General features: G+C 36.0%; 3 protein-coding genes and 1 long non-coding RNA gene across 4 annotated transcripts; all 4 read left to right on the top strand.

The window, feature by feature from the left end:
* The first annotated feature begins 5,706 nt into the window (after positions 1 to 5,706).
* Positions 5,707 to 9,867, top strand: LOC117677333 (vitellogenin-2-like). The gene is made up of 7 exons (XM_034437488.3): positions 5,707 to 6,011; positions 6,633 to 6,803; positions 7,102 to 7,247; positions 8,852 to 9,029; positions 9,161 to 9,283; positions 9,481 to 9,684; positions 9,841 to 9,867. Exons 1-7 carry the CDS (start codon positions 5,772 to 5,774, stop codon positions 9,865 to 9,867), a joined length of 1,089 nt encoding a protein of 362 aa, XP_034293379.2. The 5' UTR covers positions 5,707 to 5,771.
* Positions 9,868 to 10,106: 239 nt separating this feature from the next.
* On the top strand, positions 10,107 to 11,859 carry LOC148114641 (uncharacterized). Its single transcript, XR_015733140.1, has 3 exons — positions 10,107 to 10,324; positions 10,632 to 10,729; positions 11,741 to 11,859. It is a non-coding gene; the product is annotated as an uncharacterized LOC148114641 (long non-coding RNA).
* Positions 11,860 to 12,984: 1,125 nt separating this feature from the next.
* Positions 12,985 to 14,942, top strand: LOC148114640 (uncharacterized). Its single transcript, XM_087890689.1, has 4 exons — positions 12,985 to 13,094; positions 13,182 to 13,368; positions 14,045 to 14,114; positions 14,753 to 14,942. Exons 1-4 carry the CDS (start codon positions 13,026 to 13,028, stop codon positions 14,940 to 14,942), a joined length of 516 nt encoding a protein of 171 aa, XP_087746815.1. The 5' UTR covers positions 12,985 to 13,025.
* A 1,422-nt stretch (positions 14,943 to 16,364) lies between these two features.
* LOC117677332 (uncharacterized) lies at positions 16,365 to 27,246 on the top strand. The gene is made up of 14 exons (XM_060689582.2): positions 16,365 to 16,466; positions 16,776 to 17,897; positions 19,096 to 19,149; positions 19,783 to 19,881; positions 20,785 to 20,964; positions 21,069 to 21,211; positions 22,153 to 22,291; positions 22,706 to 22,817; positions 23,472 to 23,658; positions 24,457 to 24,548; positions 24,958 to 25,106; positions 25,296 to 25,533; positions 25,882 to 26,043; positions 26,916 to 27,246. Exons 1-14 carry the CDS (start codon positions 16,377 to 16,379, stop codon positions 27,026 to 27,028), a joined length of 2,880 nt encoding a protein of 959 aa, XP_060545565.2. The 5' UTR covers positions 16,365 to 16,376; the 3' UTR covers positions 27,029 to 27,246.
* Positions 27,247 to 27,569: the final 323 nt, after the last annotated feature.

Genomic DNA, 27,569 nt, shown 5'->3' with positions numbered 1-27,569 from the left:
ACTGCCTTGTACAAGAAAAAAAACCTCATACATCAACTAACCTTGCAGATGTTATGCAAGATACCAGTGTCTTTTCCTCACGATGATCTGTTAAGTAAATATTTGCATCGTACGTTAGGTCAAAATAACCAGGGCAAAATTTTCATCACCTAAAAGAGTGCCCAAATGGCCATCAGCCAGAAGTAAAAATTGGAAATAAAACCTCTTAAAATATATTTTTATGAAATATTTGATGACCTTCAAAAATAGTGTAGCAATTTATGTATGGTGAACTTAAAAAATATGGATGTATTTGTGGAAAGAGAGAAGAAAAATAGAATTCGTTTCTCTCCTGGATTAAAAGTAGGAACAGTTCAGTAGAAGTCCAAAAAAAAAAAAAGTTTGCTGAAACTGATTAAAAAATGTGCAATCAGCAAAATCCTGGTTGACACAGATCACATGATGCTTCTCATCTCTCTATAAAATACCCAGGATGGGTGAGAGTTGTCATTCACCTTCACCATGAAGGGAATCGTCCTACTACTCATAGTGGCCACTGTGGGTAAGTATGGCTTTCTTTTTACTATGACTCCATTGTAAAATTTTGCATAGTTTAGTCAAAATATATTTTAAAATTAAAAGATAACTCCATTCTACTTTGTTCATATTGTAATCCCTTGAATTTCTTTCCTCAGCTGCCGAGAAATTCCAAGGCCGTAAGTAGGGCATCAATATATTTTATATCATTTCTATTTTATACCGTGCATGTTTTTGAAACATTTTTTCCACCATTGAAAAAGGGGTGATGTACTTTCTTTTGTAGATAAGTCGCAAATCTGCTAGGGCCTGATATTACATCTTGCAAACAGGACTATTATCCTGCCCCATTAGCGAAAAGCAATCATCCTTCTGCAAGATATTTCTCTAACATTGTGAGCAACTAGAATAGTATATAAATATAATCAATAATCAGTAAATCAAAAGATAAGTTATGTGCTTTAATCAATTTGAATGAATAGTTGTAGCCTTATATACAATTTTATAATCGAGTGCAGAGCAAATATAGAATTAACACTTGAAAAAATAAAACATTTTTATTAACATTATAATATAAAATAAAACCTTTAAAAGGTACATGCTAAATAAAAACTTCTATACAGTTATAATGACTTGCATTTCATTCAATTGTTAGTTCGTATGTCAAAACCATTAGGTAGTTTTGCTCCATATTTTTAGACAAGAATTTAAAGAGGCTCAAACACACAGAAGTGTGCTCTTTATTTTTAAATTTTATTTTATTTTAGTAAAAATAAATACAAAACACCACAATTTTTTGAAGAAACAAGGAAAAAAAACACCAAATAGTATTAGTTTTCCATCCCTTGCGAAACAGGCCCAAAGAATTTTAAATGACTAAACTACTAGTTCTATTTGCAAGTTTTTAACCTGTCATCTATATACTGTATTAATGACAAAATAGTTAATAATAATAATAATAATAATAATAATAATAATAATGACAAGTAAAATTTCAAAACCTCTATTAACAAATTGTTGTAATCAACCCATAGAAAATTTACCATGGTTTCTTAACTGCACCATATTTCCCAAGAATTAACACTGATTCATCCTGGATCAAATATCTGTGATTTTTTTTTCTTAATACCGTCAATTGTTTTCTGGTTAAATATAATAAATCCAATCTCCAAAGCCAGTCTATCTTCCCAAAAAAAGTCAAGATGAATTTTTTTCCCAGTTAATTGTGATAAATCCATTCTCCAATCCCTTCAATATAATTAAAGAAGACCAATTTATCACTTAGATAGTTTTCTACTATTTTTATAAGAAAGGCTTGAATTTCAGGGAGGCATATGGAGTGGACTCAGTTAATTCTAAGTCTGGGTCCATATTTCTTCCCAGTGAATTTACTGCTTTCAAATCACATTCCTTTTGCAGGTTTAATTTATTTACAATTGCCTGACTTTGAATGTTTTCCAGGGCCTTTATAACTTCATCAAACTTTTTAAAAAAGCTTTCAGCTAGGATGTTATCAGAGAGTCTTTTCACAAGTGTCAGCCTCATTCCCTTTTCTGTAATCTGATATGTTGTTCCTCTATAAAATAGATGAGAGAGTTGTTCAAAGCAGAATAAGACAATGAACTAAGGAGCAGGGAAGATATTTTCTGGATATTTTAATACAAAATTAAAAGAAAGAATAAGAAAAATAAGCTCCAAACTTTTTACAAATTGATAAAATAAAAAAATCCCTGTAGTGAATATCCAATAATAATGTAAATCAAGTAAAAGCACTTTCACTAGCCAGAAATACTCTGTGGTTTTCCAGCAGCCATCTTGGGGAGGAAGTGTGCTCTTTACTTGTAATCCTGCTAATTAAAAAAATACTTCTGATTATTTTATACTTCAATGTAATTATTTAGTAAATTATACAATTAAAACATGCCAATCCGATTATTATGTATTTATTAAAAGCAATGAATGTACAGTAAATGGAGCTTTTTAATAGTCTTTGTGGAAATGTTTAGCCCATGAGAACTATGCTGGGATTAATGACTTTTTGTTATAAACCAGCATACAATATGGGTTTTTTGAATATATATATTACATATAAATCATATACTGTACTGTAAAACTAACATTATAACATGTTCATTTTCTTTCTACCAGGGAGCCTGAAACCCCTGACAAGTAAGTTGAAAAATTACCTCTTGTTGAAATGACATTAAACAAAATCAATTGACATTAAACAATTAATCGATTGTTACTCATTTAAGGACCATCACATTTAAAGTCAAACCTCTACATAATTACTTTTTTGCTTCCTAAAAAAAGCATGAAACAGATGTGATTTAATATGTAACAGTTAACAATTTAAAGGAAACAATGATACATCAAAACAGAAGGAGACAAAAAAATATCTAGGTGTATTCTTAAATGAGAACCCTGAAAATTTAAAATGGCCTTCCTGATTTTCAAGTACTTTAGTTACTTTAGTAATGAGTCTGGCTAATGATTTAGTCTTTACAGTACATAAGGGATGGATTAACATTTGTAAGAGACGATCAGGCTGAGACTGAGAGACGGGTGAAACGTAACATCAATCTTAAATCCGTTCATGCTCATAAGAGAACTAAGTCCAGCCCATCTTGAATTCCATTGATTCTTATCTATTGTTAATATGCTTTGACTGTTAGTAGTTCAGATTCTTGTAGAAAGCTTAAGCTTGCAATAAACCTATATATACATTTGAACCGTCTGGACTCCTGATTTCCCACACTTGCCAACATTGCTAGTAAAATGGTTTTGCTGGTACAAACATGAATATACCATCCAGAAAGTGATTTGTGTAATCACTGTTAAAAACTACTGGTGGTGAGATCCAACAAAAACAGAGACTGTGTAGAGCCTTAGAAAAGATAAGAACGGTATCAATAGAAAGCTATGATTTGCAGAGAGACCCATTCTTACCAGAGGGAAAGACAAGACATAGTCAGATAACTTGACATTTGGATGATAAAACACTTGAGAACAGTGGAAAGAAAATATCCTGAAAGAGGGGGTCCCTAAGTGACTGGAATCTTGAACAGACCAGTATAACTATGTTGTAATACCCACTTGTATATTTTTTACAATAAAAGTAGTTCAGAAAATTAATATATTTACTAAATATTACATTTCTGTCCTACAGAAGCCCAGAATCCTGAAGCTGGTAAGTCTAATGATGATAACAAGACAACTCATCATATAATAAAACATAATGTTGCAATTCTCATTTGGATATTTTAAATAAGAACAAGTACATTCTATTGTTTTATTCTAAAACTGTATTCAACAATTTATGCATTTTTTCTTCTTCCAGGAACTGAGAATGTTGACATCAGTAAGTATATTCATATTTGTATTTATAATTAAATCAGCATATTAAAATGACATTTGGGCTGTCACTGCTGAGTAAAGGAAGTCACTGCTGAGTAAAGGAAAGAGCATTAGCTGAGTTGCATGAGACACATGAGTAAAAAAGAAATTCTTCATTTAAATCTTTTTTAGTGATCAAAATTATATAACATTGATATCTATTTTTGAGGGTTTTTTAAAAAAAATACAGGTAAGTTATTATTCAACACACAAAAACAATAGCAATCTGCTAAAATGGAATGCATTCTTTTTGTTTCCTTTTGTGACTTGCACAAAAGGTAAAGAGACTCAAAATTAGCATATATAAATAGTAAGCCCTTAATGAAAATCTACCTACCACTGTCCCATTAAAGTGTCAGGGTAATAATCATGGAATTTACTCAGTTAAAACCTGTAGCCTAGTATAAATGTCTTCTTTACTGAAGATAACCATAAATGTTTGTTTCTGTTTGTAGAACCAGAATTTCCTGCCGGACAAATATTGATGTACAATTACACCGTCCTAATTGAAAATGGAGTTGAAGATAAAGGTTATGGAAAGGGTCTTCTATCGATACAAACTGATGTAATGATCACAACAGGTCAACCAGAGCATGTGCTTCAGGTAAGCTTTCTCCCTTCTTCCTTTCGGTAACTCTCAAGCCCATTCAATTGAAGGGAAATTATACTGTACATTCATTCAAGAAATATTCACATATATGGACCACAGATTGATTTAAAAAAAAACCTAAGCTTTTTGTCACCCGATGCAAAGAGATTGCCAGCTTTGCTTTGGCTTCTTAGAGGGTAAAGTAGGCTTTATGTTGGAGAGGTGAAGAAAACTCCATAGCAAGTAGATAAAACAGTAACCAGAGAGAGAGGATTGTTTTACTCTATGCTGTACAGTAATGTACATTCATTGTCAGACCTAACATTTTCTGTACAATAGGACAAGGGAAAAACAATCATCTTAAGCTTCAATACTTTATTTGTCTGCAGTTAAAAAAAGTTAAGCAATCCTAAACTATTCATTCATAAGTGCATTATACTCCTGACAAGAACAACTGTGATTTTAAAACTGAGGCATAATGGAATTTTAAATTAGCATTCCACAAACTAAAATGTAATTAGTGAAGGTGTTTCAAATAGTTGCTGAACTGGGGTGGACCAGCCGTTACCTCTCTGGGTGTTGGTCCCAGAGAGATTGGACAGATTGCAAATAACTTTGCAATACTAAAGCTGAATCTAGGGAGCAAGCCATTTCCTATTGGCCGGAATTTTTGTATGTCCTGCTCTTCTTCCCATTGGGATAGAGATGACATGAGGACATGACACCACTTCACTAGCCTTTGGAAAATAGATCTAGGTGACGGTGCAGCTCTTCCACCCAATGAATGATAATTTTCTTTTCCACACTGCAAAAACAAATGCCATGTGAAATCACGACAAGGGTGGGATGCTGATTGATGGACAATTATACTCCCTTATTGCTCAACTGGAGGAAGTACTGGTCAGCACATGGCATTGTGAGAACAGTAGGGATGAGGTCAATTGTAGATTGGGTAAGAGTCTCATGTTTACATCACTATGCCAATTAATCATTAATGGGAGCAGACTTTTTATTGTTGAATGTTGCTATGATCGGCTAGTGCAGAAATTGTCTTTTTTTTTTAAGTGGGGGGAATAGCAGCTCAGTAAAATAATATTAGTACATTTTTTTACTTGTTTCCTATTTCAATTTAAAACACATTCTGCAATGGGGAATAAGCACGATCCCTTCCAAATTAACAATTTTTAATTTCTCCTATTGGTATCCACAAGATTTAACAATTGCTTCCTTTCTTGCTTTCCACCCTCCATTTTGTTCTTAGATAAGGAACATGAGAGTACAACATGCTGCTGGATTCCACCCGAGAAGCACCTTGTCAGAACCACGAAGGGAATATAAACAGATCCTTGAATGCCAGAAGTCTAAAGTCCTTTTCAACTACAGTGGAAAATATACCTCCATCCGTTTACCAAAGAATGAAGCTACACTTTGCAGAAATTTTTTCAAAGGCCTTCTGAACCTGTTAATTGTCACACCACCACGGAACCATAGAGAATATGAAGTACTGGAGGTTAGGCTTTTTTTTCATCTTTTTTCATCTTTTCAAGCTTTATTTTACTGCAGTACAATACCTCCTTTCTTCACAATTTACATTAAGCTAAAAAAAATCCTGGAGCCTTCCAGATGTTGCAGAACAACATCTGTGGCCATATTGACTAAAGCTGGTAGCATTTGGAATCCATTAACATATGAAGAATCAAGTGTCTCCTACCTCCTTGAGCAATGTGATTTCAAAGCATATCGGTTTGCTCTTTGTAATTTTCCACTTTGCTTACCTTTTTTTTTCCTGAATAAGGAAATAGTGACTTCGAGATAGCCAGATTTGAACCAATCTGTTTAGGTATCAATTGTTATTCTCCCTCAAATATGTGGATATGCATGCCCAAGGGATTCTTCAGATATTCTTGAACAACTGAGAAGTCTATTTCCTGCTAGCTTTGGAAAAATGTCAGTAAATGAACAAAATGTAAAGGAGCAGATAAAGGAGAGAAAAAAAGTGATGTCCCTGAGCTGTAGACATTTTAAATGCACCTGATTTTATTTAAACCTGCTGCAAATCTCTTCCTCTGACTCTCATTGAGAATCAGAGTTTCCGTGTTCTTGTACAAACTGAGTTTCTCAATATTGGCAGGATGGACTTGAAGGCGAGTGCAACACCAGGTATGTTCTCTACGAGGAGAAGAAGAACAGCAACATCTATTTGTTTAACAAATTCAGGGACTTGAACAACTGCAAACAAAAAATTATGCTGACTGTTGGAATCCCCTACCTCCAGCTCTTCCAGCAACCCAATTGCTTCCAAGTAAGAATGCTGTACATCTATTTTCTCACATGTTGGTGTGGGTCTCTTAGCTTTAATGGAGGGCTTTCTTTCTGCAAACTACAAATATGAGATCCTAAACTGGGACACGAGGGGAGCGGAGTCCCCCATTTCTTAGGTTATAGTTCTGATCTGGACCAGGGATTTTGTATTTATATATTAAAAAATGGGGTGGGTGGGGAGGAAGAGCTGCTAGCCACAGTTTTAAAATAGCATACTATTTCGATGCAAAATTACATTGTATTTCTCCTTGTGAAATATATCTTTTTTTGTTATTTAGAGAGAGAAATTTGTTCAAGGTGCATCTGCCTTACTCATCAAAGTGAAGCGTGACAGTAAAGGTGACCTGATCACTGAAGTCAAGTCTGAACAAGTATTGGACTTCCCTCTAGGCGGAGTGGATGCTACTGGATATATGAAAGCTGAGTAAGTAGCAATATCAAAAAATATTTTGCACTAAGCTTAGTCTCCTTTGCTTTTCAGTCCACCTTCTCTATGCGTTGAAAGGCATTTCTAAACTATGGCAACATTAGAATGTAACTTCAATAGATCTATGCTTCTCTGTTCTGTACTAAACTACTGTAATCTACCAGGAGATCCAGGCTGCATGGAAACAGAAACCAATCCAGCAAATATATCTTTGCCAACACCACTTTTCATTTTCAGAACAAAAGAAGAGGAACTGCATTTTTGTGGCCTTAAATTTGTGGAAGGATAACATTGACTCTCAAGGATTTTGCCCACTACTGTATTTGTTTAATTGACAATGGGAAAAATATCTTAGGTGTGATAATAGCACTTAGACTTATATACCGCTTCACAGTGCTTAACAGCCCTCTCTAAGCCATTTACAGAATCAGCATTTTGCCCCAACAATCTGGATCCTCATTTTACCGAGCTTGGAAGGATGAAAGGCTGAGTCAACCTTGAGCCTGGTGAGACTCGAACTGCCAAACTGCTGGCAATCAGCAGTCAGCAGAAGTAGCCTGAAGTACTACATTCTAACCACTTTGCCATCATGGTTCATAATAATATAATATAATACTTATCATAACCTGGCAATTGATCATATTTGCAGAAAAACCTCATAAAAACCATAATTTCCTATGGAATCGAATGCACTAGTCTTACATTTAGGGATGAATGATACACTGTGGGGAATTCAAATTAAAAACTTTTAGAAAATAAGCAAATAGCTCAAATATATTTCTTTTATCCAATGTGAGGACAAGTCCAAGTCTTTGAATAGCAGTGCATTTCCGTTGGCTTTGGTTGCATTATCTCTTATCTCTAGTTACCTTCTTCTGACTTTCTGGAATCAATCCTACAGTGTTGCAAATGGATGAGTCCTCATTTCTGATGATTTAGTTATATACATGTGCGTGTGTGTTTGTTTTCTTCCAGGCAATTGTTGATTTTGAGAGAAGTGAGACCTGAACAAGGTCAGCAGCAGCAGCAGCAACAACAACAGCAGCAGCAGCAACAACAACAACAACAACAAGAAGGAGAGTTTGAAGTAACCACTATCCGTTTTGAACTTCCCAAAACTCTGTTTTTGCCTGGGCTGGAAAATCTCAACAGAGATCTTGTACAGCAGGTAGTAAAATGAAATAGTGAACAATTTAACCTTTTCAAAACCAAACAGAAAACACCATGATCTTGGCAGTTGGAATGAGTATGTACTGTTCTTGATTTTTCTTTGGACAGGCTGAGCAACTCTTGCAAGAATCAGTGCACTGGCAGATGCAGGATAAAATGTTTTACACCAAGGTTATAGCATTAGTCCGAATCATACAACGCATGTCATCCAACGATCTGAACACTCTCTACAATAGGTTTTCAAGAAGCCCTGTTGCTAGGTAAGTTAGCTAACTTGTATATTGCATACTAGCTTTACCTTAATCTCCTGAAATCCCAATTATTGTTCTTCCAGAGGAATGATCAAGATTCATGGAAAAATCAGCCAGAAAACATATCTTTACTGGAGGATTCATGATATTTTTAAGAATGTGTCCTTCTATTCATTACAGAAAAGTCCTATTGATTTCATGTGCCCATGCGGGTAATTTGATCACAGTAAAATTCATCAAGGACAAAGCAGTCAGTGGAGAACTGTCATATGATGACCTGATTTGGCTTATTCCCACAACCTTACATTTTGCCAACCTGGATATTACGAGAGTGGAGGAAACTGCTAAAGTGACAGTAGTGAGTATATATTACGTTGTTGTTGAATGGCACTATAACATGTTTTCTAAAATCTACATAGTATGCTTTGTGACCCTAGATTGAGAATGTTCTCCTAAATTCTAAGAACAATTTTGTTTTCTTCCCAACAGGAATTACTTTCCAAAATCCCTGACAAAACATCTATCCTTGGAAAAATAGTTTATCTGGCATATGGGACTATGGTGAACAGGCAATGTTCCACTTCTCGAACTTGTCATCCTAAATTGCTTGAGGTATATGGCTAATTTTATCTACAGATCTAGATAGAAATCAAAATCTAAATCTTGATTACGTATAGATAATATTGCAACAAAAGAACATGAGTTTTCTTTGCAGAAAGCAATACAGACTATTTGGATAAAGAAATGAAAATATATGCATACGAATGCACAGACCCACATCCTGTTTGTTTATTATTTATTCTTTATAGCCTCTCCACAACCTCCTAACTGAGGCAGTTCGGGAAAAAGAAGAAAGCAAAATTGCATTAGCTCTGAAAGCTATTGCCAATGCCGGTCAGATCAGCAGCCTGAAACAAGTGAAACTCATGTGTGAGAATGTTAAATATCCTGAATACATCCAGGTCATTGCAATTCAGACCCTGGCAGAAATCGGCAAGCAGGATCCTACAAAGGTAAGTGGCAGAAGACATGTCTTTTTTGGAGTAGGTAAAAACCATATATATCTAATGGTCTTGCTTTCAGGTAACTGCAAAACTTCGTAACCCAGCTGAATGTTTGAGCTTCTATTAAGTGATCTGTGAAATCACATTGCCGAATAATCTTTACAGCAATTTCTGGAACTGACGGAGACCTAAATGGGATCCCTACCTAGAAAAAAAGAAAGAGAAAGTAGCTAGTCGTTGCATGCTAAAGAAAATGCTCTACTCAAACGCCTAGCTACAATACAATCTTAAGAGCCCATATTTGGGATTATCTGGCCATCCTATAAGTCACAGAAAGCAAATCCTGACAAAAACCATTACCAATATTCCCCCTGATTGTTTTCATGTTTATTAGCTGAGCTCCACATTCATTTGTTTCTTCCTTCCTCTAGGTTCAAGGTTTTCTCCTTCAGACCTTTATGGATGTTTCACGTTGTGAGGCCGTCCGAATAATGGCTTGCATTGTCCTCCTAGACAGTGCCCCTCCTCTACCTATAGTAACAGCCATGGCCAATGCAATGTTGTATGAGGAGAATCTCCATATTGCCAGCTTTGTGTACTCTCACATGTTGGCTATAACAAAGAACAGGGACCCTGCATACTATACCCTGTAAGTAGAGAGACATTCGAACTATGTGTTATATTAGGTATAGAAATGTTATATCTGTCAAGGTTCCAAGTAATACATCCCCAACAATGAGAACTCCCATCATATACAGATTAGGAAGTTTGTTAAATCTGGAGAAGGCTGCAAGATTGTTAAATTGTAACCCTATACACAACTTCTCAAGAAGATACAGAATGTGAGCTGAATTCCATAGAGTCTAGTGCTGCCTGTTCTTGAGTCAGTCTGTAGACATTGCCCCAGTTAATAGTAATAGAACCTAATATTAACAATGTCCTCTTTTTTCATTTAGGTCTTCTTATTGCCTCTTGGCCCTCAAAATTCTGGAATCCAGGCTTAATGAACTGACCTCCCCTTTCAACAAGGCTCTGTATTTTCCCCTTTTCAACAGTGAGTAGCTATTACTTATTTATTTCTCCATCCCTCTTTATGGGATGAGTCACAATATTTTGAGTTGGTTCATCTGCTCCATTATGTTCCAAGTGAAAAGGAATCACCTTATTGTGTTTACTTAGTACAGTACAGATTTTCAAATTCTGAACTGTGTCCTATGTCTTGGATTTTATAAATGCAAAAGGATAAGAGGGGTTATTCATGTATAAGTTGTTCCATTAATGTAGAATCAGACCACATCGTTGACTTGGACTGTTACAATGATTTAATTGTAACAATTAGTAAAACTGAGAATGTTTCCCTAGTTCACAATGCCTCAGGATGGTTTTAAAAATGCATCCTTTTCTTGCTTTCTGGTTTTTCCAAGCACTAACTTTGCAAGGTCCAGGGTTCCATGCTTCAGGCATTGCCTTTAATTGAACCTTGCCCTTATTTCATACAAACATTAAGTGTGAAATTACAGGTTGTGCAAAAGTGACACAAAATGAACAATTGATTCTATTGCACTGAGCCACTTAAAAATGGCTCAGAACTTTGCAAGCTCTCTTTAGGTAGAACTAGGACTGCAAAACTGGATTATAAAGATTAGGACTGTGGGACAGCAATAGGGAGATATAAAGATCACTCTTTGCTACCGTATCATAGCATCATCTGAATCTTTGTAGTCCAGATCTGAGAGTAGTACTTAAACTTTATTTTGCAATGCAGTTCACATAACAAGCCCAATCAGATGCTTTGCTTGTTAACCAAGCAAATTACTATAAATCTAAATAAATATGTAGTTTGTGGTACAGACATAAAGCTTGCATCAACATAATTTCTCAGAATCCTAGGGCATAAGGCAGGTATTTTAGCTTAGGCTCCTCAATGGCAATAGCATTCTTGGTTTGGTAGTTAAATGAGGACTAAGCCTATTGTATGACCCAAACAAGTAAATTTTCAAACTTTTCCATTTCAAAAAGCTAATAATCTCATGATGTGTGTTGTGTTGTTCTTTTTTTATGATAGCTTTTCTAAACAATGGATTTACTGCCAAATTCTTCATGTCTGGTGACAATAGATATCCTTCAACTATGACCTGGCGAGCAGATGTTACGTTTCCCCATACCAAGGTTGACCTGGTAGAGGTATATATTACATTTTTAAAAGTTAATTATTAAAAAGCATTTGAGATGTTAGTATGCCCTTACCATGCCACTTCACACATAATGCATCTTTCTTTCTTTCTTTCTTTCTTTCTTTCTTTCTTTCTTTCTTTCTTTCTTTCTTTCTTTCTTTTTCTTTCTTTCTTTCTTTCTTTCTTTCTTTCTTTCTTTCTCCCCCCCCTCTCTCTCACTCTCTCTCTCACTTTCTTTCTTTCTTTCAGATTGCACTGCAAGTTCAAGGTCTAGATAAATTGTTTGAGGAACCAGTTAGCCAGTCTGACCAATACGCTACCAAGCAGAAGATCAAAGATACCCAAGACAAGGTATATTTCTATATTTATTCCTTTGAATATAAATGTTAGAGGGAATATTAGATAAGATTATTCCAGGAGGTTTAGTAGGAGGGCTGCCCTACTAAAATCTTGCATCTGGTAGCAAAATTTTTCCCAGGTTAATATTGTAATTTAAGATAAAGTAAATCATCTGATCACCTTATTTGTGGGGTAGAATCTAAATACAGGTTGTTGTCGACTTACAACCACAATGGAGACCAGAATTCCTGTTGTTAAAGAAGACAGTTGTTAAGTGAGTCATGTCCAATTTTATGACCTTTTTGCTTGGGTTGTTAAATGAGTCACTGTAGTTGTTGAGTGAACCAAGTAGTCAATTAGCAACTCCAGTTTCCCCTGTTGACTTTCTTGTCAAAAGCCAGCAGGGAAGGCCACAAACTGTGATCACATTACTCTGGGGTATCATAAATACAGGCTTGTTGCTAAGTGCTCAGATCTTGATCATGTGACTGTGAGGATGTTACTATGGCTATAAGTATGAAAACTGGCTGTATCTCCTTTTTTAAAGCGATGTTGTAACTTTGAATGGCCATTAAATGAATGGTTGTAATTCGAGCACTATCTATAAATTAAACAGGCCTTGTGGTATTGTAGAATCCTAGTATGTCAGAACTGGAAATATCTTTCTATAAAGTATAATATTCGAAGGGGAGATGCAAATAACCCAGAGCATTACATTGTCTTTTTATTTATTTGAACTTTATTTACTTGAACTGATCCAATACTAAATTGCTCTCATTGGTTTGACTTTAGTTTCCAGCATACCAAGAACTAACTGCCAAACAGCTCTCCGTTGGTATGTCAGTCAAATTTCTAGGAAACCACATTATGTATTTACATTCTTCAGAAATGGATCAACATTTGAAGGTAAAGATATCTAATACATTTTCACCATAAAATCCATATTGTTATCTCAGTCAGTTTAAAGCCCCTTGTCTGTTCACCCTATTTTAGGCAGAAGAGTTTAGATCAGCTATGATTAAGGCCTTGATGAAAATTGCTGAAATGTGCGTCAAATCGATCAACGCTCAGTTGAGCCATTACGTCATTCTAGATATGGGGCAGATTCTTCCTACAGCTCCTGGTTTACCATTCAAAATAAATCTTAATGCTGTCTTGGGAGCAGATGTAACCTGGAAAGGTAAGGATGGAAATAACTGCAATTCAAAATAGCATGGGTAAATCATATATAGTGGGGGAAATGGCTGAGTATAACACAATTAAAAAATATTAGCAATGCAGTTTACCCAACCAGTCTTAAGCAAGTGAGATTTCTGTAAGATTCTGATAAACACGTCATTCATAACCTGATATCATCTTACTTAAAATATAGTTGTATTACTATATTTTATAAAGACAACAATTCAGATTTCTTTCTCTATGACACACCCATTTATTAGCTTAAAAATTTCCAAAGTATGATATTATCATGCAGTCTTGCTTTATTCTTGTTTTCTTGTTCACAAAACAATCTTCTTATGGCTATGACTTTGTTGCTTATCACTATTGTTGTATGTACATTGAAAGCTTATGCACTGGAAACAAATTTATTGTGTGTCTAATCACACTTGGCCAATAAAGAATTCTATTCTGTTCTGTTCTGTTCTGTTCTGTTCTATTCCAGGCAATGCCATCTTTCACCTGTAACCTTTTTATCTTTTCCCACTTCTTCTTTTGGCTCATCCCTCTGCCCCATTGTCAATTATATTAACAATGAAAACATAGAAATGTGTGAAAAAATATTAGTACTAGGAGCCTCTGATCTTTAAAGTTGGTCTACTTTTGAACCATTTTAAAATAATGTTTGTTTCTTTTAGCAAAATCAGAAATATTTCAGGATGATCTCACAGCAGGCAAAATACAAGCACAACTTGACAACAAATTTCTGTAAGCAAAATAACAGTATTTTCTACCTTCCTTCTCCATAAAGTAAGCAGAATTCTGCAGCAGAATGACCTCTATCCATCCCAGAGAGGGGTTTCAGCAGGTTCTGACCAGTTCTGGAGAATTGGTAGCAGAAATTTTGAGTAGTTTGGAGAACTGGTAAATACCACACTGGCCCTACCCCCATCTATTCTCTGCCTCCCTAGTCCCAGTTGATCAGGAGGAAATGGGGATTTTGCAGTAATCTTCCCCTGGAGTGGGTTAGGAATGGAAATTTTACAGTATCCTTCCCTGCCATGCCCACCAATCCATGCCCACCAAGCCACACCACGTCCACCAAGCCACGCCCACAGAACCGGTAGTAAAAAAATTTGAATCCCACCACTGATCCACCCCCTCCCACCCCAACCTCCTCTATCACTGACATATAGACATACAAAATCAATGTCAGAAGTCAAGACTGGCCCAGCTGCTTTGGCATCTGGAACTGAAAATCTCAAAAGCCTTAAATAAGGAAACCTTTACCACTCTTTTGGGTTGCTCAAATCCATTTAGTCTGAGGTGGTGTCCTTCTTGACATTAGAATTTCTTCTGTTATTGTAATCTGAAACCATATTTTAAAATTTCTCTTCTACTATTAGTGTCCATGGTCAGGGAAGTTTGACCTGGGGAATTATGGAAGACTCTTTCCAGAATGGAATAGAAATATCCGCCAACATCCATTCAGATACTGCGCTCAAAATGAATGTTTCACTGGACATGCCACAAAACAGATTTAAAGTAGAAATTGATAATCTTCAGGAGAAGCATAATGCACTGATTGTAAGGTAGAAGAAGCTCTTTTATAATTCATTTAATATCATTTTGTCATGCTATCTGCTGCATTATGTAGAGCTTTCATCTTCTGTATACTGTAAACATTACTCAATCATATCTTACCAATTGGTGTAAGCTTAGAATTATGGCTGGGTAGTGTGCTCTTTCGCTGAGTTTCTCAAACATTTTACTTTGTAACAATGTTCTTTCTGGTAGGTTTGATGAGAAATTATAAATATATATAATAATATTTAGAAACATTTGACTCAGGATATTAACTGTCTGACTTAGTACCATAAAATGTACCACATTTTTCCTCTATCCTTCCCTCCCTCTACTCCTGGACCTCAACAAGGAAAATTTCACCTTACTTCTTCATTCTTAGGGTGCTTTGATATTGAGTTTGTGTTCATGTTAACTTAAGAGTATGTTAATTTACTGTGGAGTATAATAGAACACTTTCTATTTCTCCTCACCAAATTTCAACCTAGCCATAAAGCACAGGCTGTAGCAAGGTGCCAAAGTACTGAGGAAACGGCTCCAATTATTCCCGACCCAGTTGACGTTGAAGAATGGGATGAAGAAACTGGCAAAGGCAACATCAAAGTAAATATTGTGTTTGGTTATGTCTGTCAAGACTGATATTTGGTGGTCTACTGTGCAGTTGAGCTGTCTGATATAACTTCTTAAAGAATGGCTACTTTAATTTTTGTAACATTATATAGTTTTGTTTGTATTTAGGATTTTGTTATAGTTTTGACTTGTTCAAATACATGCTTTATTTAAATATAATGCTAAACAATACATTTAGCACTGAGGATGTGAACATTTGTCAAGCTACTGATAGAATGATATAATATGAAAAAGAAAACCAATTAAAATGCTAAATTCATCTTATTACAGAACTGTTTCCTATAGAAGTAAAATTTGCATACTTTTTCTATCTTAAGCATCTGTTAGCTTGGTAACTACAGTGACACAGAGCTGCCATTCTTTTTTGTTTCTCTCATACTGCCCATAAAGATCCCTCAACTATTTATTATCTATGAGATTTAGGATTTTCTTTAACACCCAAGTTTAATCTCCATTTTTTCATATACCTGTACTAGAAAGGTTATTATTGCCAAATTCTGACATGTCTATCTTCATTTCAGCAACAATCTGAAAGTAGCCAAAAACCTCAAGACCTTTGGGACAGTTGCATGAATTTAAGTTTCTTGCCAATAAACGCGTGCGGGAAAACTACCAATACAGGAGGATATGTGCCTTACCAGAGAACAGCGCTGCATTTGTTATGCGCAAGACATGAAATGAAGTTTTGGCTTGAACCAGGTATTACTGCGTGGTGAAATGTTCAGTTTGTATACTTGGAATTGTTCATGCTGATCACTTTTTAAAATATGTACCTGCATTATAATCCATGCAGAAAGTGGTTTGACTAAGATCGTAATGGATGCCAACTTAGACTCTGCAAAAATTAGGATGAGAAGAGAACTGGTACCTGAAGAAGAAGAAGAAGTGAAAGGAGAAAAACAGGAGGTACGTTTAATCCATGGAGAAAGGCACATTTTATAAGGTCTAAGTTAGCTAGGTATGAAACGAGATGTCATACTTATTATTTATTTGCTCAATTTCTATAGCTGCCCATCTCAGTCACATGTGAAAGCTTCGTTTTCTGATGGAGTAAATGGATATTTTTATTTTGCCCAATTCCACCTTCCCTCTACTAATAACACAGCAATTACATGGCAGAATATTATAAGGAAGAAACTGTGAATTCCAAAGAAACTCTGAATTCTTAAGAATGACTTAAAAGAAGCAATATTTTAACCTTCAACTGTGTCACAGGCTAATATCAAAGATCAGAAGAGGCCAGTCCAGGAAGGTCAGAAGAGGCCAGTCCAGGAAGGTCAGAAGAGACCAGTCCAGGAAGGTCAGAAGAAGCCAGTCCAGGAAGGTCAGAAGAAGCCAGATCAGGACACCACCTCTTCCTCTGACTCTGCTTCTGGGGTGAAAAAGGGACGAGACCAAAAGAAAGGTGGTGCCAGCAGCAGCAGCTCCACCTCCAGCAAGGACAGCAAGGATACCATTGAAAGCAGCAGCAGCAGCAAGGACAGCAGCAGCAGCCAGTCCCAACAGAGTGAAACAAAGGGTTCTTCCCAGAGCCAATCTAGTGAGAGTTCTTCCAGCAGCAGTGACAGCAGCGACAGAAGCAGCAGCAGCGACAGCAGCAGTGACGGTAGTAGCAGCAGCAGTGACAGCAGCAGCAGCAGCAGCAGCAGTGATAGCAGTGAAAGCAGCAGCAGCAGTGACAGCAGCAGTAGCAGCAGCAGTGACAGAAGCAGTAGCAGCAGCAGTGACAGAAGCAGCAGCAGCAGTGACAGTAGCAGCAGCAGTGACAGAAGCAGTAGTAGCAGCAGTGACAGCAGCAGCAGTGACAGCAGCAGTGACAGCAGCAGCGACAGCAGCAGCAGCAGTGACAGCAGCAGCAGTAGCAGTGACAGCAGCAGCAGCAGTGACAGCAGCAGCAGGAGCAGTGACAGCAGCAGCAGCAGTGACAGCAGCAGGAGCAGTGACAGCAGTAGCAGCAGCAGCAGTGACAGCAGTAGCAGCAGCAGTGACAGTAGTAGTGACAGCAGCAGCAGTAGCAGCAGCAGTGACAGCAGCAGTAGCAGCAGTGAAAGCAGCAGCAGCAGTGATAGCAGCAGTAGCAGGAGCAGTGACAGCAGCAGCAGCAGCAGTGACAGAAGCAGTGACAGCAGCAGCAGCAGTGACAGCAGCAGCAGCAGTGACAGCAGCAGTGATAGCAGCAGCAGCAGCAGCAGCAGCAGTAGTAGTAGTAGTGACAGCAGCAGCAAGAGCAGCAGCAGTGAGGATAGCACCACCGAGAGCAAAAGCAGTGAGAGCAGCAGTGAGAGCAGCAGTGAGAGCAGCAGTGAGAGTAGTGAGTGCGATGACGATTCCAAGCAGGTAATTATGATGTCATTTCTTTGAATATAGTTAACAGGAGCAAGAAGGCAGAACCTGCTTCATTGAAGCAAACGTGCATAGCTTTATCTTTTCTGGCTAATGTGAATTACAAGTTGGCCAAGAGCTATGAGAGTCCATTTGACTTACGAAGGAACTCCCCAGCCACCTTGTTTGTTAGTCCTAGGTTCTGATCCTTGGAATTTGAAAGCTAAGCATTAGTTTACGCTTGCTTCAAGTAGAGCTCACCCACAGAGATTTCAACAAAATGTTATAAGGCCTGGCACTTTAAAAGAAATCTTGACATAAAATAGGGAGAGTGGCATCCATCATATTAGTTGGTTATTATGAAACTTTTGGTTGCCTATTGGGCTTACAATGGAGCATTGGAGTAAGCAATTTTACCAAAGAATGTACATGCATCAGTGGTGGGTTGCTCCCGGTTCTGTCCGGTTCTTGCGAACCGGTAGTAACAGTGGCAGGAGGCTCCGCTCACTTAGGTGGATGTCGTCATAGATATGTGCATGCGCAGAAGCTTCTGCGCATTTGCATAAACGTACATGCTCCCGTTGCGAACTGGTAGCGGAGGTAAGTAGAACTCACCCATGACCTGCATCTAAGTGCACTATATTCCACAAATGCAGAATGATAGAGAACAACTATGCACACTTAAAAGGTAACAAGTTATGCTGAAGTAACAACAAATGATGTGGTTGTGATTTCTGTTCAATTCTCATCATGCTGATCTGTCATCTGCTTTCGGGGGAATGATAAATCAACATTGGGTTGATTTGTGATGTTGTGACCTGCAGTATTGGATGTTTTGAATTAGCCCACAATGCAATTTCAGGAAGAGATAATAATGCTTATAAATCAGTTATTTGGGAAAATTTATAGTGATGGCACTGTTGTTATTTCACCAAAGATTCATTTTAAAAATAGCATTTTTATCAAATATGGAAACTTTGAAAGCATCCCTTATCATTTTAGCCCTAAAAAGCAGCATTAATGAGGCTAGCCACTTTGTTTTAATCAAATCATTCAATAAAGTAGACACGGATTTTGATCTTCAAAGTGGATCTTCGGGGACATGACTTTCAGAAATAGCAAAAGCATTTCCATTCATATTGTTTTAAAATTAATAGTTTATGTACCACAGTGTGAAAATTTCTCTGAGTGTTCTTTTTTATTTTTTTCTAAGGGATTTCCAAAAGAGATTCATCAATATTCTTTCCGATCTGTGAAGAAACAGAAGGTAAGATATGAGAGAACAGAAAATTTAAACAAAGCTAGAAAACTATTGATGGGATGTTAGTGGCAATGCAGTATTTCTTTTTTTTGGGGGGGAGGGTTAGGGTTAGGGGAGAGGGAGTTAGTGGAAATATAATGTATTGAGATGAAGATATCTGATTCTTGAAATGTTTTCATTTTCTCCATCTATCAGTATAATATCTTTTGCTATTATTATCGAAAAAATAGTTAATTTCATCATACAGTTTGCTCCCCACTTGTTTAAAGTATTGATTTATTATGATTTTCCTTTGTCAAAAAAAGAAAACAAAACATAAACCTTATATAAATAAATCACCATACCACTTTTTTAGCAGTGAAGTTTCTTTTCTAATCTGAGGGAGAAGAATGGTTTTGCAGCCTGGTACCTTTTGGAGTTATTGAGAATACAAATTCCATAATTCCCTGACAGCATGACAAATTAGCTAGTTCTTCATAAATGTGTATTCGGCACATCATTGGATGGGATAAGGATAGGGAAGGCTGTTCTAACTGCAAAACTTTCTTCCACTGCTCTAAAGCTGTTCTAGGAAAGCTGCCCTGTTTATGACACTGTGTAATCCGAGATTTGCTTTAATGTTTTTTTTTATTTTTGCAGCCAGGAAAACAATCTGATGATCCTTCTGATTCTGACTCTCAGCTGGAATACAAAAGAAAAGGAGACATCATTGGTGAACAAAACATAAAAGACTCTGCGGTCAGTATTCAAAATACCTTTCCATTGGGAAACATCAATCCTGAAAAAAAATTAACTATCTGGCTTAAGCATGAGAAACAGAAAAGGCAATAGTGAGATTTAAGTAGTTTATATTTTATTTTTACCAGTGTATATTATACATTATTTTAGACTTAGTATGCTACTTGGTTTTAATAGAGCCTTGGTGGCGCAGTAGTTAGAATGAAGTACTGCAGGCTAACTCACTGCTAACTCCAGGAGTTTGATCTTGAACGGCTCAAGGTTGACTCAGCCTTCCGTCCTTCTGAGGTTGGTAAAATGAGAACACAGACTGTTGGGGGTAATAGGCTGACTCTGTAGACCACTTAGGGAAGACTGTAAAGCACTGTGAAGCGGTATATAAATCTAAGTGCTATTGCTATTGCTAATCCAACTGAAATTTCATGTATACAGTGAAAATAGTTAAGATCCTAGCATTGTGCAGAAATGATAATATATACAGGCAATAAATCAATAGAAAAGCAAGTAGCATATGATCAACTTTAAAGAGATAGACCCTCCCAAAGCCTAACAAACAAACCTCATTATTCTTTGAAAGCAAGGATGACAACCTATAATCCTACAATTGTTGGACTACAGCTTGTTGGTCAGGCTGATCTAGTTTTATAGGGTCTGGAGTTTAAGAACATCTGGCTATATTAAGCAGCTCAGTAGTTGAGAAACTTTCAGGTGGGCTAATTAGCTCTCAGAAGTTACCTAGATGCCAGAATGGCCTATGTAAGCTAAGCATCAACCAATGATCCTCTTTAATAACACATTTGAGTGTTAGTGGTAATTATATTCGCGTTAAGACAATGTACTTGTTAAACCCAGATTAGCAATTAAACAATTTTTTTTCTTTGGATTTTTCTTTCTGCTCTAAAGATGAAGCCAGTGGCTACCATAAATTTACGCTACAGATATCGTAATAAGCAAGAAGGTGGACATGATATTGTAGTGCGCAAAGGTTTCTCTGCAGTTAAAGTGACAGTGCAAGACATCAGACGTCCAGCCAGTCCAGTGGTATGCTTCACCCACGTGGAGGACGGTCCTTATAGAACAATGGTGAGCCTTTTCAAAATGTACTTGGTTCTATATGAGCATTAAATCCATATATCAGTGACATAGGTTAAGCAAAATTATATCTGATATATTTCTTTCCTCCTTAGACAACTCTGAGAGCTGGTGAGAACTGCAGAGACTACAATGTTTCATTCGAAGTACAGACCGGTTTCTTTGCTAATAGACCAGCTCTTCAGGCAAAATTTAAGTACCCTAAGGTTTCTGAGGGATTTCTTATGATTATGAATCAGTAAGTAAAGGTTTCTGATGATCTAATGCTGTGTGCCACAGCAGCTGAGGTGTGTGTGTGTTTAAATGAGCCTGATCATTTGAAAACAAAGAGGTGGCTTTGTTTTAATCTAAACTGTGTTTCAAGCTAGTTCTAGTATCAAAGTCTGGGCAATATTAGAAATTGATCTATGAATAAATTTGCATTGACCTCATTTTTCAAGAATAGCCTTCAAAAAATGGCTAGTAATTTTTTTTTTCCTGATAAGGTCAACAATTGTGTTCGATGGACGCAGAGCAGAATTATGTGGTATACTTCTCTATGAGCATTACTCATGTATTTATTTCTATTAACTAAAAGAGCTAACTTTATTACACCCGATCATCATGAATGAATGAATTGGTTCCTAAACCAAGTACGCCTTCTCAAAGGCAGCTATCTTTAAATAACTTGACTGGTTAAGGAAGGAGAGAGTATTGGCCATTTTATTTGCTGTTTTCCAACTATCTATATAAGCTCTTGCTGGATGAATCTAGATTTTCTTGGAAGATTCCCTATAAATGCATTTCCACTGCCACTCCATCTCCCATGCAGGCAATAGAATAATAAATGTCAAAGCTAAAAGCAAATAAGGCTCATATCTGCTCTTGGCTAAATCAATCTTTAAATATTATCCACCTGCTTTACAGGCTAAATATGATATATTGTGGATTATGAAGTTTGTTCTAACGGTTTGTTTTCTTAGATACAGAACGTCCTTCCTATATCCCTTAAATAAGAGGTTTTCAAACTTGGCAGCTTTAAGACTTGTGGACTTCAACTCCCAGAATTCTCCAGCCAGCTATACTATGCTGGCTGGAGAATTCTGGGAGTTGAAGTCCACAAGTCTTAAAGCTGCCAGGTTTGGGGACCCCTGCTTTAAATTATGTTCTGTTAATCCAAGCTTTTCTGTCTTTGTCAAGATTTCTTAAATTGGGCCCTGGGTTCGCCTACCTAGCAGACTTCTCTCACAAACTCCAAAAGAATCCTCCTCAAGAAATTACAGTGATTATGGCTCTAAAACGTCCAAACGAATGTATCATGGTCATGAAATTGCCAGAAGTGAGTTACACATTATTGTAGACAGCTATTTTTTGTTTAAATGCCAATCAGTTGTACAGTTACTTGTTCATTCTGATCAGCTTTGGTGGGGTTCTCAAAACAGCTGCTTGATAGCCATGTAAAAATAGGGAGAGTCACAGGCGAATGTTATTGCCATTTTGAGGGTTTGTTCTTGGCTTGCCACATATGTTCTTCCTATGTATACAGCAAGGGCAGTTAAGATCTGATTGTCCAATCAGTCAAGGCAAAGCAGTAATCCAATGTGAAAAGGACATTGATTAGGACTAGTGTATTGTCAAATGGTTATTGATAAACTAAATAAAACAGAATCTTTGTGTCGCTTTGAAAATGCATTGGGAAAAATAACTAAGGCATCAGCTCTACTTATTTTTTTCTTTTCATATTTCTTTCCAGGATGTCCTCTACAATGACAACTGCAGACTTCCTTATTCAGTTCCAATGGATCCCAAAGCCAAAACTTCAAAAATTGCTGATATTCCAAAATTGCTTCTTGCTACTCGGAATGGTCAGCAGTTTTACTATGTATTTATAATTTCTGGACAAACTTGTGGTCCTTTCAATAATGTTGAATATCAGTTCCCATAATTCCCTGCCAAATGATCAGTAATCAGAGCTGATGAGATTCGATACCATCTGAAGGTTCACAGGTTTCCTTCCCTTCCCCTACCTCAGCTATTTAAAAATATATGGTATTATAAAATTAATTTGATTTATTTAAATTCATTTGAATATGCAGAGAAAGACATAGCAATTTAAGATTTAATTTTTATTCTTAGCCCAAATAAAATGTATATGTATAATACGCATATACGTATAATACTATTCCTCAAAGTATTTCATAACCAATGTGGAACAATCATTTTAAATCTTATTTCACAGACAATTTAAAACCTAGTCAGTCTAAAAATTAATCACTTACTCCAATGTGACCCGTGAGAATGCAAAAAAATATAATAAAAAAATAAAATAAAAATAAAATGAACTGAAAACAAATCTCCCTTTAAAATATCTACAGATTCCTGCATTAGATTTCTGTGATCACAAATATAAAGTTCTTTTCTCAAAGTTCTAAAATACAATTTATTAGCTGCTTCTCTAAATAGTCAAAATATCAGAAGTTTCTTTCTTCTCTCACTGCATTCTTACTTGCTGTTATCAGGTGTTTGTACAGTAAAAGACAAGACAATTACAAGTTTCAACAATGAAATCATTACAAAAGGATTGCCTGACAACTGTTTCATAAATGTATTGGGAGATTGTACTTGTAACAAGAAGCTGATAGTGTTGATGAAATATGAGACCAAATACAATAATAGTCTTCTAATTGAAATCCATACACATAACATGTAAGTATTTTCCAATGCATTTTTAATAATCTAGACTGAACTCAGGATGAGAGAAAGAATAATTTCTAAAATTATCAGGAAAGAACCATTCTATTATTAAGGGTTTTTTTTTAAAACTTAAAATTTTATTCAATATCTGAGCAAATGACATATAATGATAATAATCAAAGCAATCATCCAAACTGTAACAACTGCAATAAAAATGAAATCATTTTTATTTGACATTAGACAAATAAACATTAGACAGCAGAAAAAATCATGTATAGTAAGGATGAGGATAATAATAAGAGTATCAGCTGCACAACAATAGTAACAACAGCAGCTATATATTAGAAAGCACTTGTATTGCTGGAAGACAAGAATAACCAGAAGTGATGTCTTGTGTTAAAAAAAATGTCAGATTTTTCTCTTGATTTCTGAATATCAAGAGCATCTTTGAGAGAGATGGATGGTTCAGAAATGTGAAAAATAAATAAATGAATGTTTCAAGTTTGGGTTTGGCAGGAACTATGAAGGAGGATATTCTGTGCTTTGCTTATACAGTAGATGAAAATTCTGTTACCTCCAAACAACCAGCATTTTTCAGCTAGTAATTAGGCTTTTAGATATTGAGAAACCTATTATAACTGGCTATTTTAAATGGTATTTAAATGGTCTTTATGCCTGATAAAATCAACTTGCATAATAAGATAATGCTCAATGTTAATTAACTCACTTACTATTGTAAACATATTGACCAAAAACTCATGAATTTTGAATTCAGCAGACTAACTCTTTTACGTTTTCTGTTTCTATAAGTATATGTACCATGAAGATGCGTGATGGTGAGCTCATTCTAGATGTAAATAGCACTAGGATACGGGATGGAGTTCTCCCTCGTGCCCTGAAACGTATGTAAAGAAAATAATCTTAATCATGAGTTAATGTAACTACTGAAGAGTTTGCAAAAAAAAAAAAAATCAAAGAAACTAAATTCATTGCCAAGAAATAGAAAGTAATGATACAGCATAAATAGAGGAGAAAAACTGAATTTAAAAACAAGCATTGATTTATTCGGGATTTAGAAGTAGTCCTTCAATTATGCATTCTCCATATAGAAATGTTTATATTTCCTGACTCTGAAATATATTAGAATAAACCAACAGGGGTAGTTTGATGATCAGGAATGTTCAGATGGGAATGGGAGAAGAAATAAAGAACAGTACTCCCCGGACAAATTTTATTTGTAGGGAATTCCATCTACTATCCCTCATGATGGAATCATCAATTGAACTTTCATTTCACTTTTAAAACTTACAGATTTGCCTCTTCGGTTCAGAGAAACAGCAACTGAGCTGGAGTTTCACATGTCCGAAGTTGGATTAGAAAGAGTGAAATACACAGGACATTCTGCCATGGTATTGTTATTATTATATATTACTGTCATTATTACAGAATATTTAAAGTTGTAAAATGTTAAATGAAAAGGAAATACAGGAATGATTCTTGCTCCTTTATAGAGATTAATTAAGTTCTTGATGTGTTTAGGAAAACAGCACTTGAATCACATAAGCGTTTGCGATAAATTGGTCTGAGGAATCCTGTTGAAAATTCGGGAGGGGGGGAGGGGGATGAGCAAAAAAAATTGAAATACACCCTGTTTTGTTGTTTCAGAATGTATTTATGATGTTTCATTTCTTTTCATGTTCATAAAAAAATATATATTTTTTTATCTTTTTGTGAAGTTTGAAGTCAATACCTTGATAGAAAATTCATGTGGTCTCTGTGGATGGTATGGTTCAGAAGCAAAGAAGTTCCGGAGACCAAGTGGCCACATAGCCACAGATGAAGTGAGCTTTGTTCAGTCCTGGGTGGTCCCTGATAAATGTGGTGGAGGTAAGCAGAATCTGATGGCTTGCTTTAATAGTCACCAACAATCTGCTCCAGATTTTTCCTTGCTCTGCTCAGTGCTTTGATATCACTGTAAACAACTGGATTGAACCATCAGTTTAATTTCCTATAATGGCTCAGGAAAGAGTAGCCTATGGCTGCTAGGAATTAGTATTGTCCCAAAGTTGATTATTGTATACCTGTAGAATATATTGCTTGGAATAAATTAATTCAAATCACATACCTTCAAAACTAGTAAGCATGAACATGATGCTTTCATAAATGCTACTTTGGGAAATGAAGCTGTAGAGCTCCTGGTTTCCTTTTGAAGAAATCCATTTTGTTCTCTTATAGACTGTAAACTGCGACACACAACAGTGAGACATGAGAATCCAAAGTTAATGGGACAAGAAAATCCAGAATGTGCTACCAATCTTCCTGTCGCACGCTGTGCTGAAGGCTGCTCAGCCACCAGTACTACCAAAACCTTAGCTAGCTTCCATTGTGTGCCAACTGGTAAGTTCATGTAATGTTTACTTATTTTGGATATTCTTATAACATATAATGTAAATCTTAAATATAGGGCAGGCACATTAGATAAATTCACTTAAGAAGTATTTTCTGGGATTTCTCTGTAATCGCTTGGTTTTCAAATATCTTGTTTTTAGAGGGGAGCACCACAGAGCTTGATTTTATTGGGTCATTCAGAATACTGTAAACAGTTTGTTTGCTCAATAGTGGATTTTCCTCTTCCCATTGTTGCTTCTATGTGGAGAAGAAAGAGCCCTTTTTATTAAAAAAAAGTGTCCTGAACTGTACAAAAGCAGTAAAACTTAAAAAGAATTTTAATGTTTTTAATATTTTGTCTTAATAATTAGCTTAAAGCGGGCTTGACTGTTACCTATTTTCTATTATCATTAAATGATACACTGAAAAATTATCTGCAGCCTAGTCTTAACATATAAGTATTTAGAAATATCTCATATTTACTATGAACAGGATTGAAGACTTAAAAGGGGAAATATATTACTCTGGTGTTCTAACTGAGCTCATTATCTTGACATAAAAGACTGGGTCAAATTAGATTTGATTAATTTGTTTGCATAAATTCAGTGAATGTGTTTATCTGAGGAAGCCGAGTTATCCCCTGGATTATGGAAAGTGAGATTGGGGGGAAAAAAATCCCCTTTCCCTGCTGCAGTTCCAACTGCAAGTCCCTTTCTTAATTTTTCCAACACAATAGTAGCTTGAGAAAAGTCATTCTGGGCAAGGCTGGGGTAGGCCTTAATGGTGATGAGGGAGTTTTCTTTGGCCTTGCAGAAAAAAGTTCTTTGCCTTGCACCATGTTGCTTCTTTTAATGATTTTACTCTTTTTCCTCTTCCTGCAGGATCAACCTTGCCTACTGACCTGACCATACTGATGGAAAAGCCTGGAGATTTTGAAGACTCGATTGAATCTCACACATCCTGTTCTTGTAAACAGGAACAATGTGCTGCATAAGCCTTCAACTCAGTGTATCTTCTCTTGTATGCTGTGGGGGCTGATATGTCAATTCTAGGCTACTACACAGTTGTTAATTAAATTATTTTAAGAACCCTACTGTACCCTCTTAAATAATCCAATTTTTCCTAAAGTAAATCTCAGCCTTATTCCAATATAACAAAGTCAACTCTAAATGAAACAGATAATTTTCTAATAAACATTTGCATTCCAAAAGAAAAAAAATGAAGTGGTGGCTTTATTTCATTAGTGAAGTGTAATGAAAGGTTGCATTTGGTAGAGCAAAAATGATTGGGCATTTGGATAATAGGAACTGCTTTTTTAAATTATATGTTACTGTTAGAATTTTTCATTAGAATTTCTGTTTTAAATAAATACTTTCCTACTCAGTGAAAAATGTAGATTTCTCACATCATTGAGAAATACTAAATGGTAAACTTCACACAAGCTATATATGTAACATAGAAAGAATAATATTCAAATTTATGGAGTTAAATTATTTGAAGTAAGATCAGCAGGCTGAACTACCTTCAGTTATACA

The sequence above is a fragment of the Pantherophis guttatus genome, chromosome 3 (assembly GCF_059756535.1).
Source record: "Pantherophis guttatus breed Tessera chromosome 3, ASM5975653v1, whole genome shotgun sequence".
Classification (NCBI taxonomy): domain Eukaryota; kingdom Metazoa; phylum Chordata; class Lepidosauria; order Squamata; family Colubridae; genus Pantherophis; species Pantherophis guttatus.
The sequence above is the reverse complement of the archived record's forward strand: the minus strand, read 5'-3'. Positions and strand labels throughout refer to the sequence as shown.

Excerpts from the sequence above, each read along its gene's own strand:
- LOC117677333 (XM_034437488.3), top strand. The coding sequence starts at position 5,772 with ATGAGAGTACAACATGCTGCTGGATTCCACCCGAGAAGCACCTTGTCA. Across the intron at positions 7,248-8,851 it reads ACTGGATATATGAAAGCTGA|AAAAGTCCTATTGATTTCAT; the intron begins GTAAGTAGCAAT and ends TATTCATTACAG. Across the intron at positions 9,030-9,160 it reads AAACTGCTAAAGTGACAGTA|GAATTACTTTCCAAAATCCC; the intron begins GTGAGTATATAT and ends TCTTCCCAACAG.
- LOC148114640 (XM_087890689.1), top strand. The coding sequence starts at position 13,026 with ATGTCAGTCAAATTTCTAGGAAACCACATTATGTATTTACATTCTTCA. Across the intron at positions 13,095-13,181 it reads AAATGGATCAACATTTGAAG|GCAGAAGAGTTTAGATCAGC; the intron begins GTAAAGATATCT and ends ACCCTATTTTAG. Across the intron at positions 13,369-14,044 it reads AGCAGATGTAACCTGGAAAG|CAAAATCAGAAATATTTCAG; the intron begins GTAAGGATGGAA and ends TGTTTCTTTTAG.
- LOC117677332 (XM_060689582.2), top strand. The coding sequence starts at position 16,377 with ATGGATGCCAACTTAGACTCTGCAAAAATTAGGATGAGAAGAGAACTG. Across the intron at positions 16,467-16,775 it reads TGAAAGGAGAAAAACAGGAG|GCTAATATCAAAGATCAGAA; the intron begins GTACGTTTAATC and ends ACTGTGTCACAG. Across the intron at positions 25,534-25,881 it reads CCCTGATAAATGTGGTGGAG|ACTGTAAACTGCGACACACA; the intron begins GTAAGCAGAATC and ends GTTCTCTTATAG.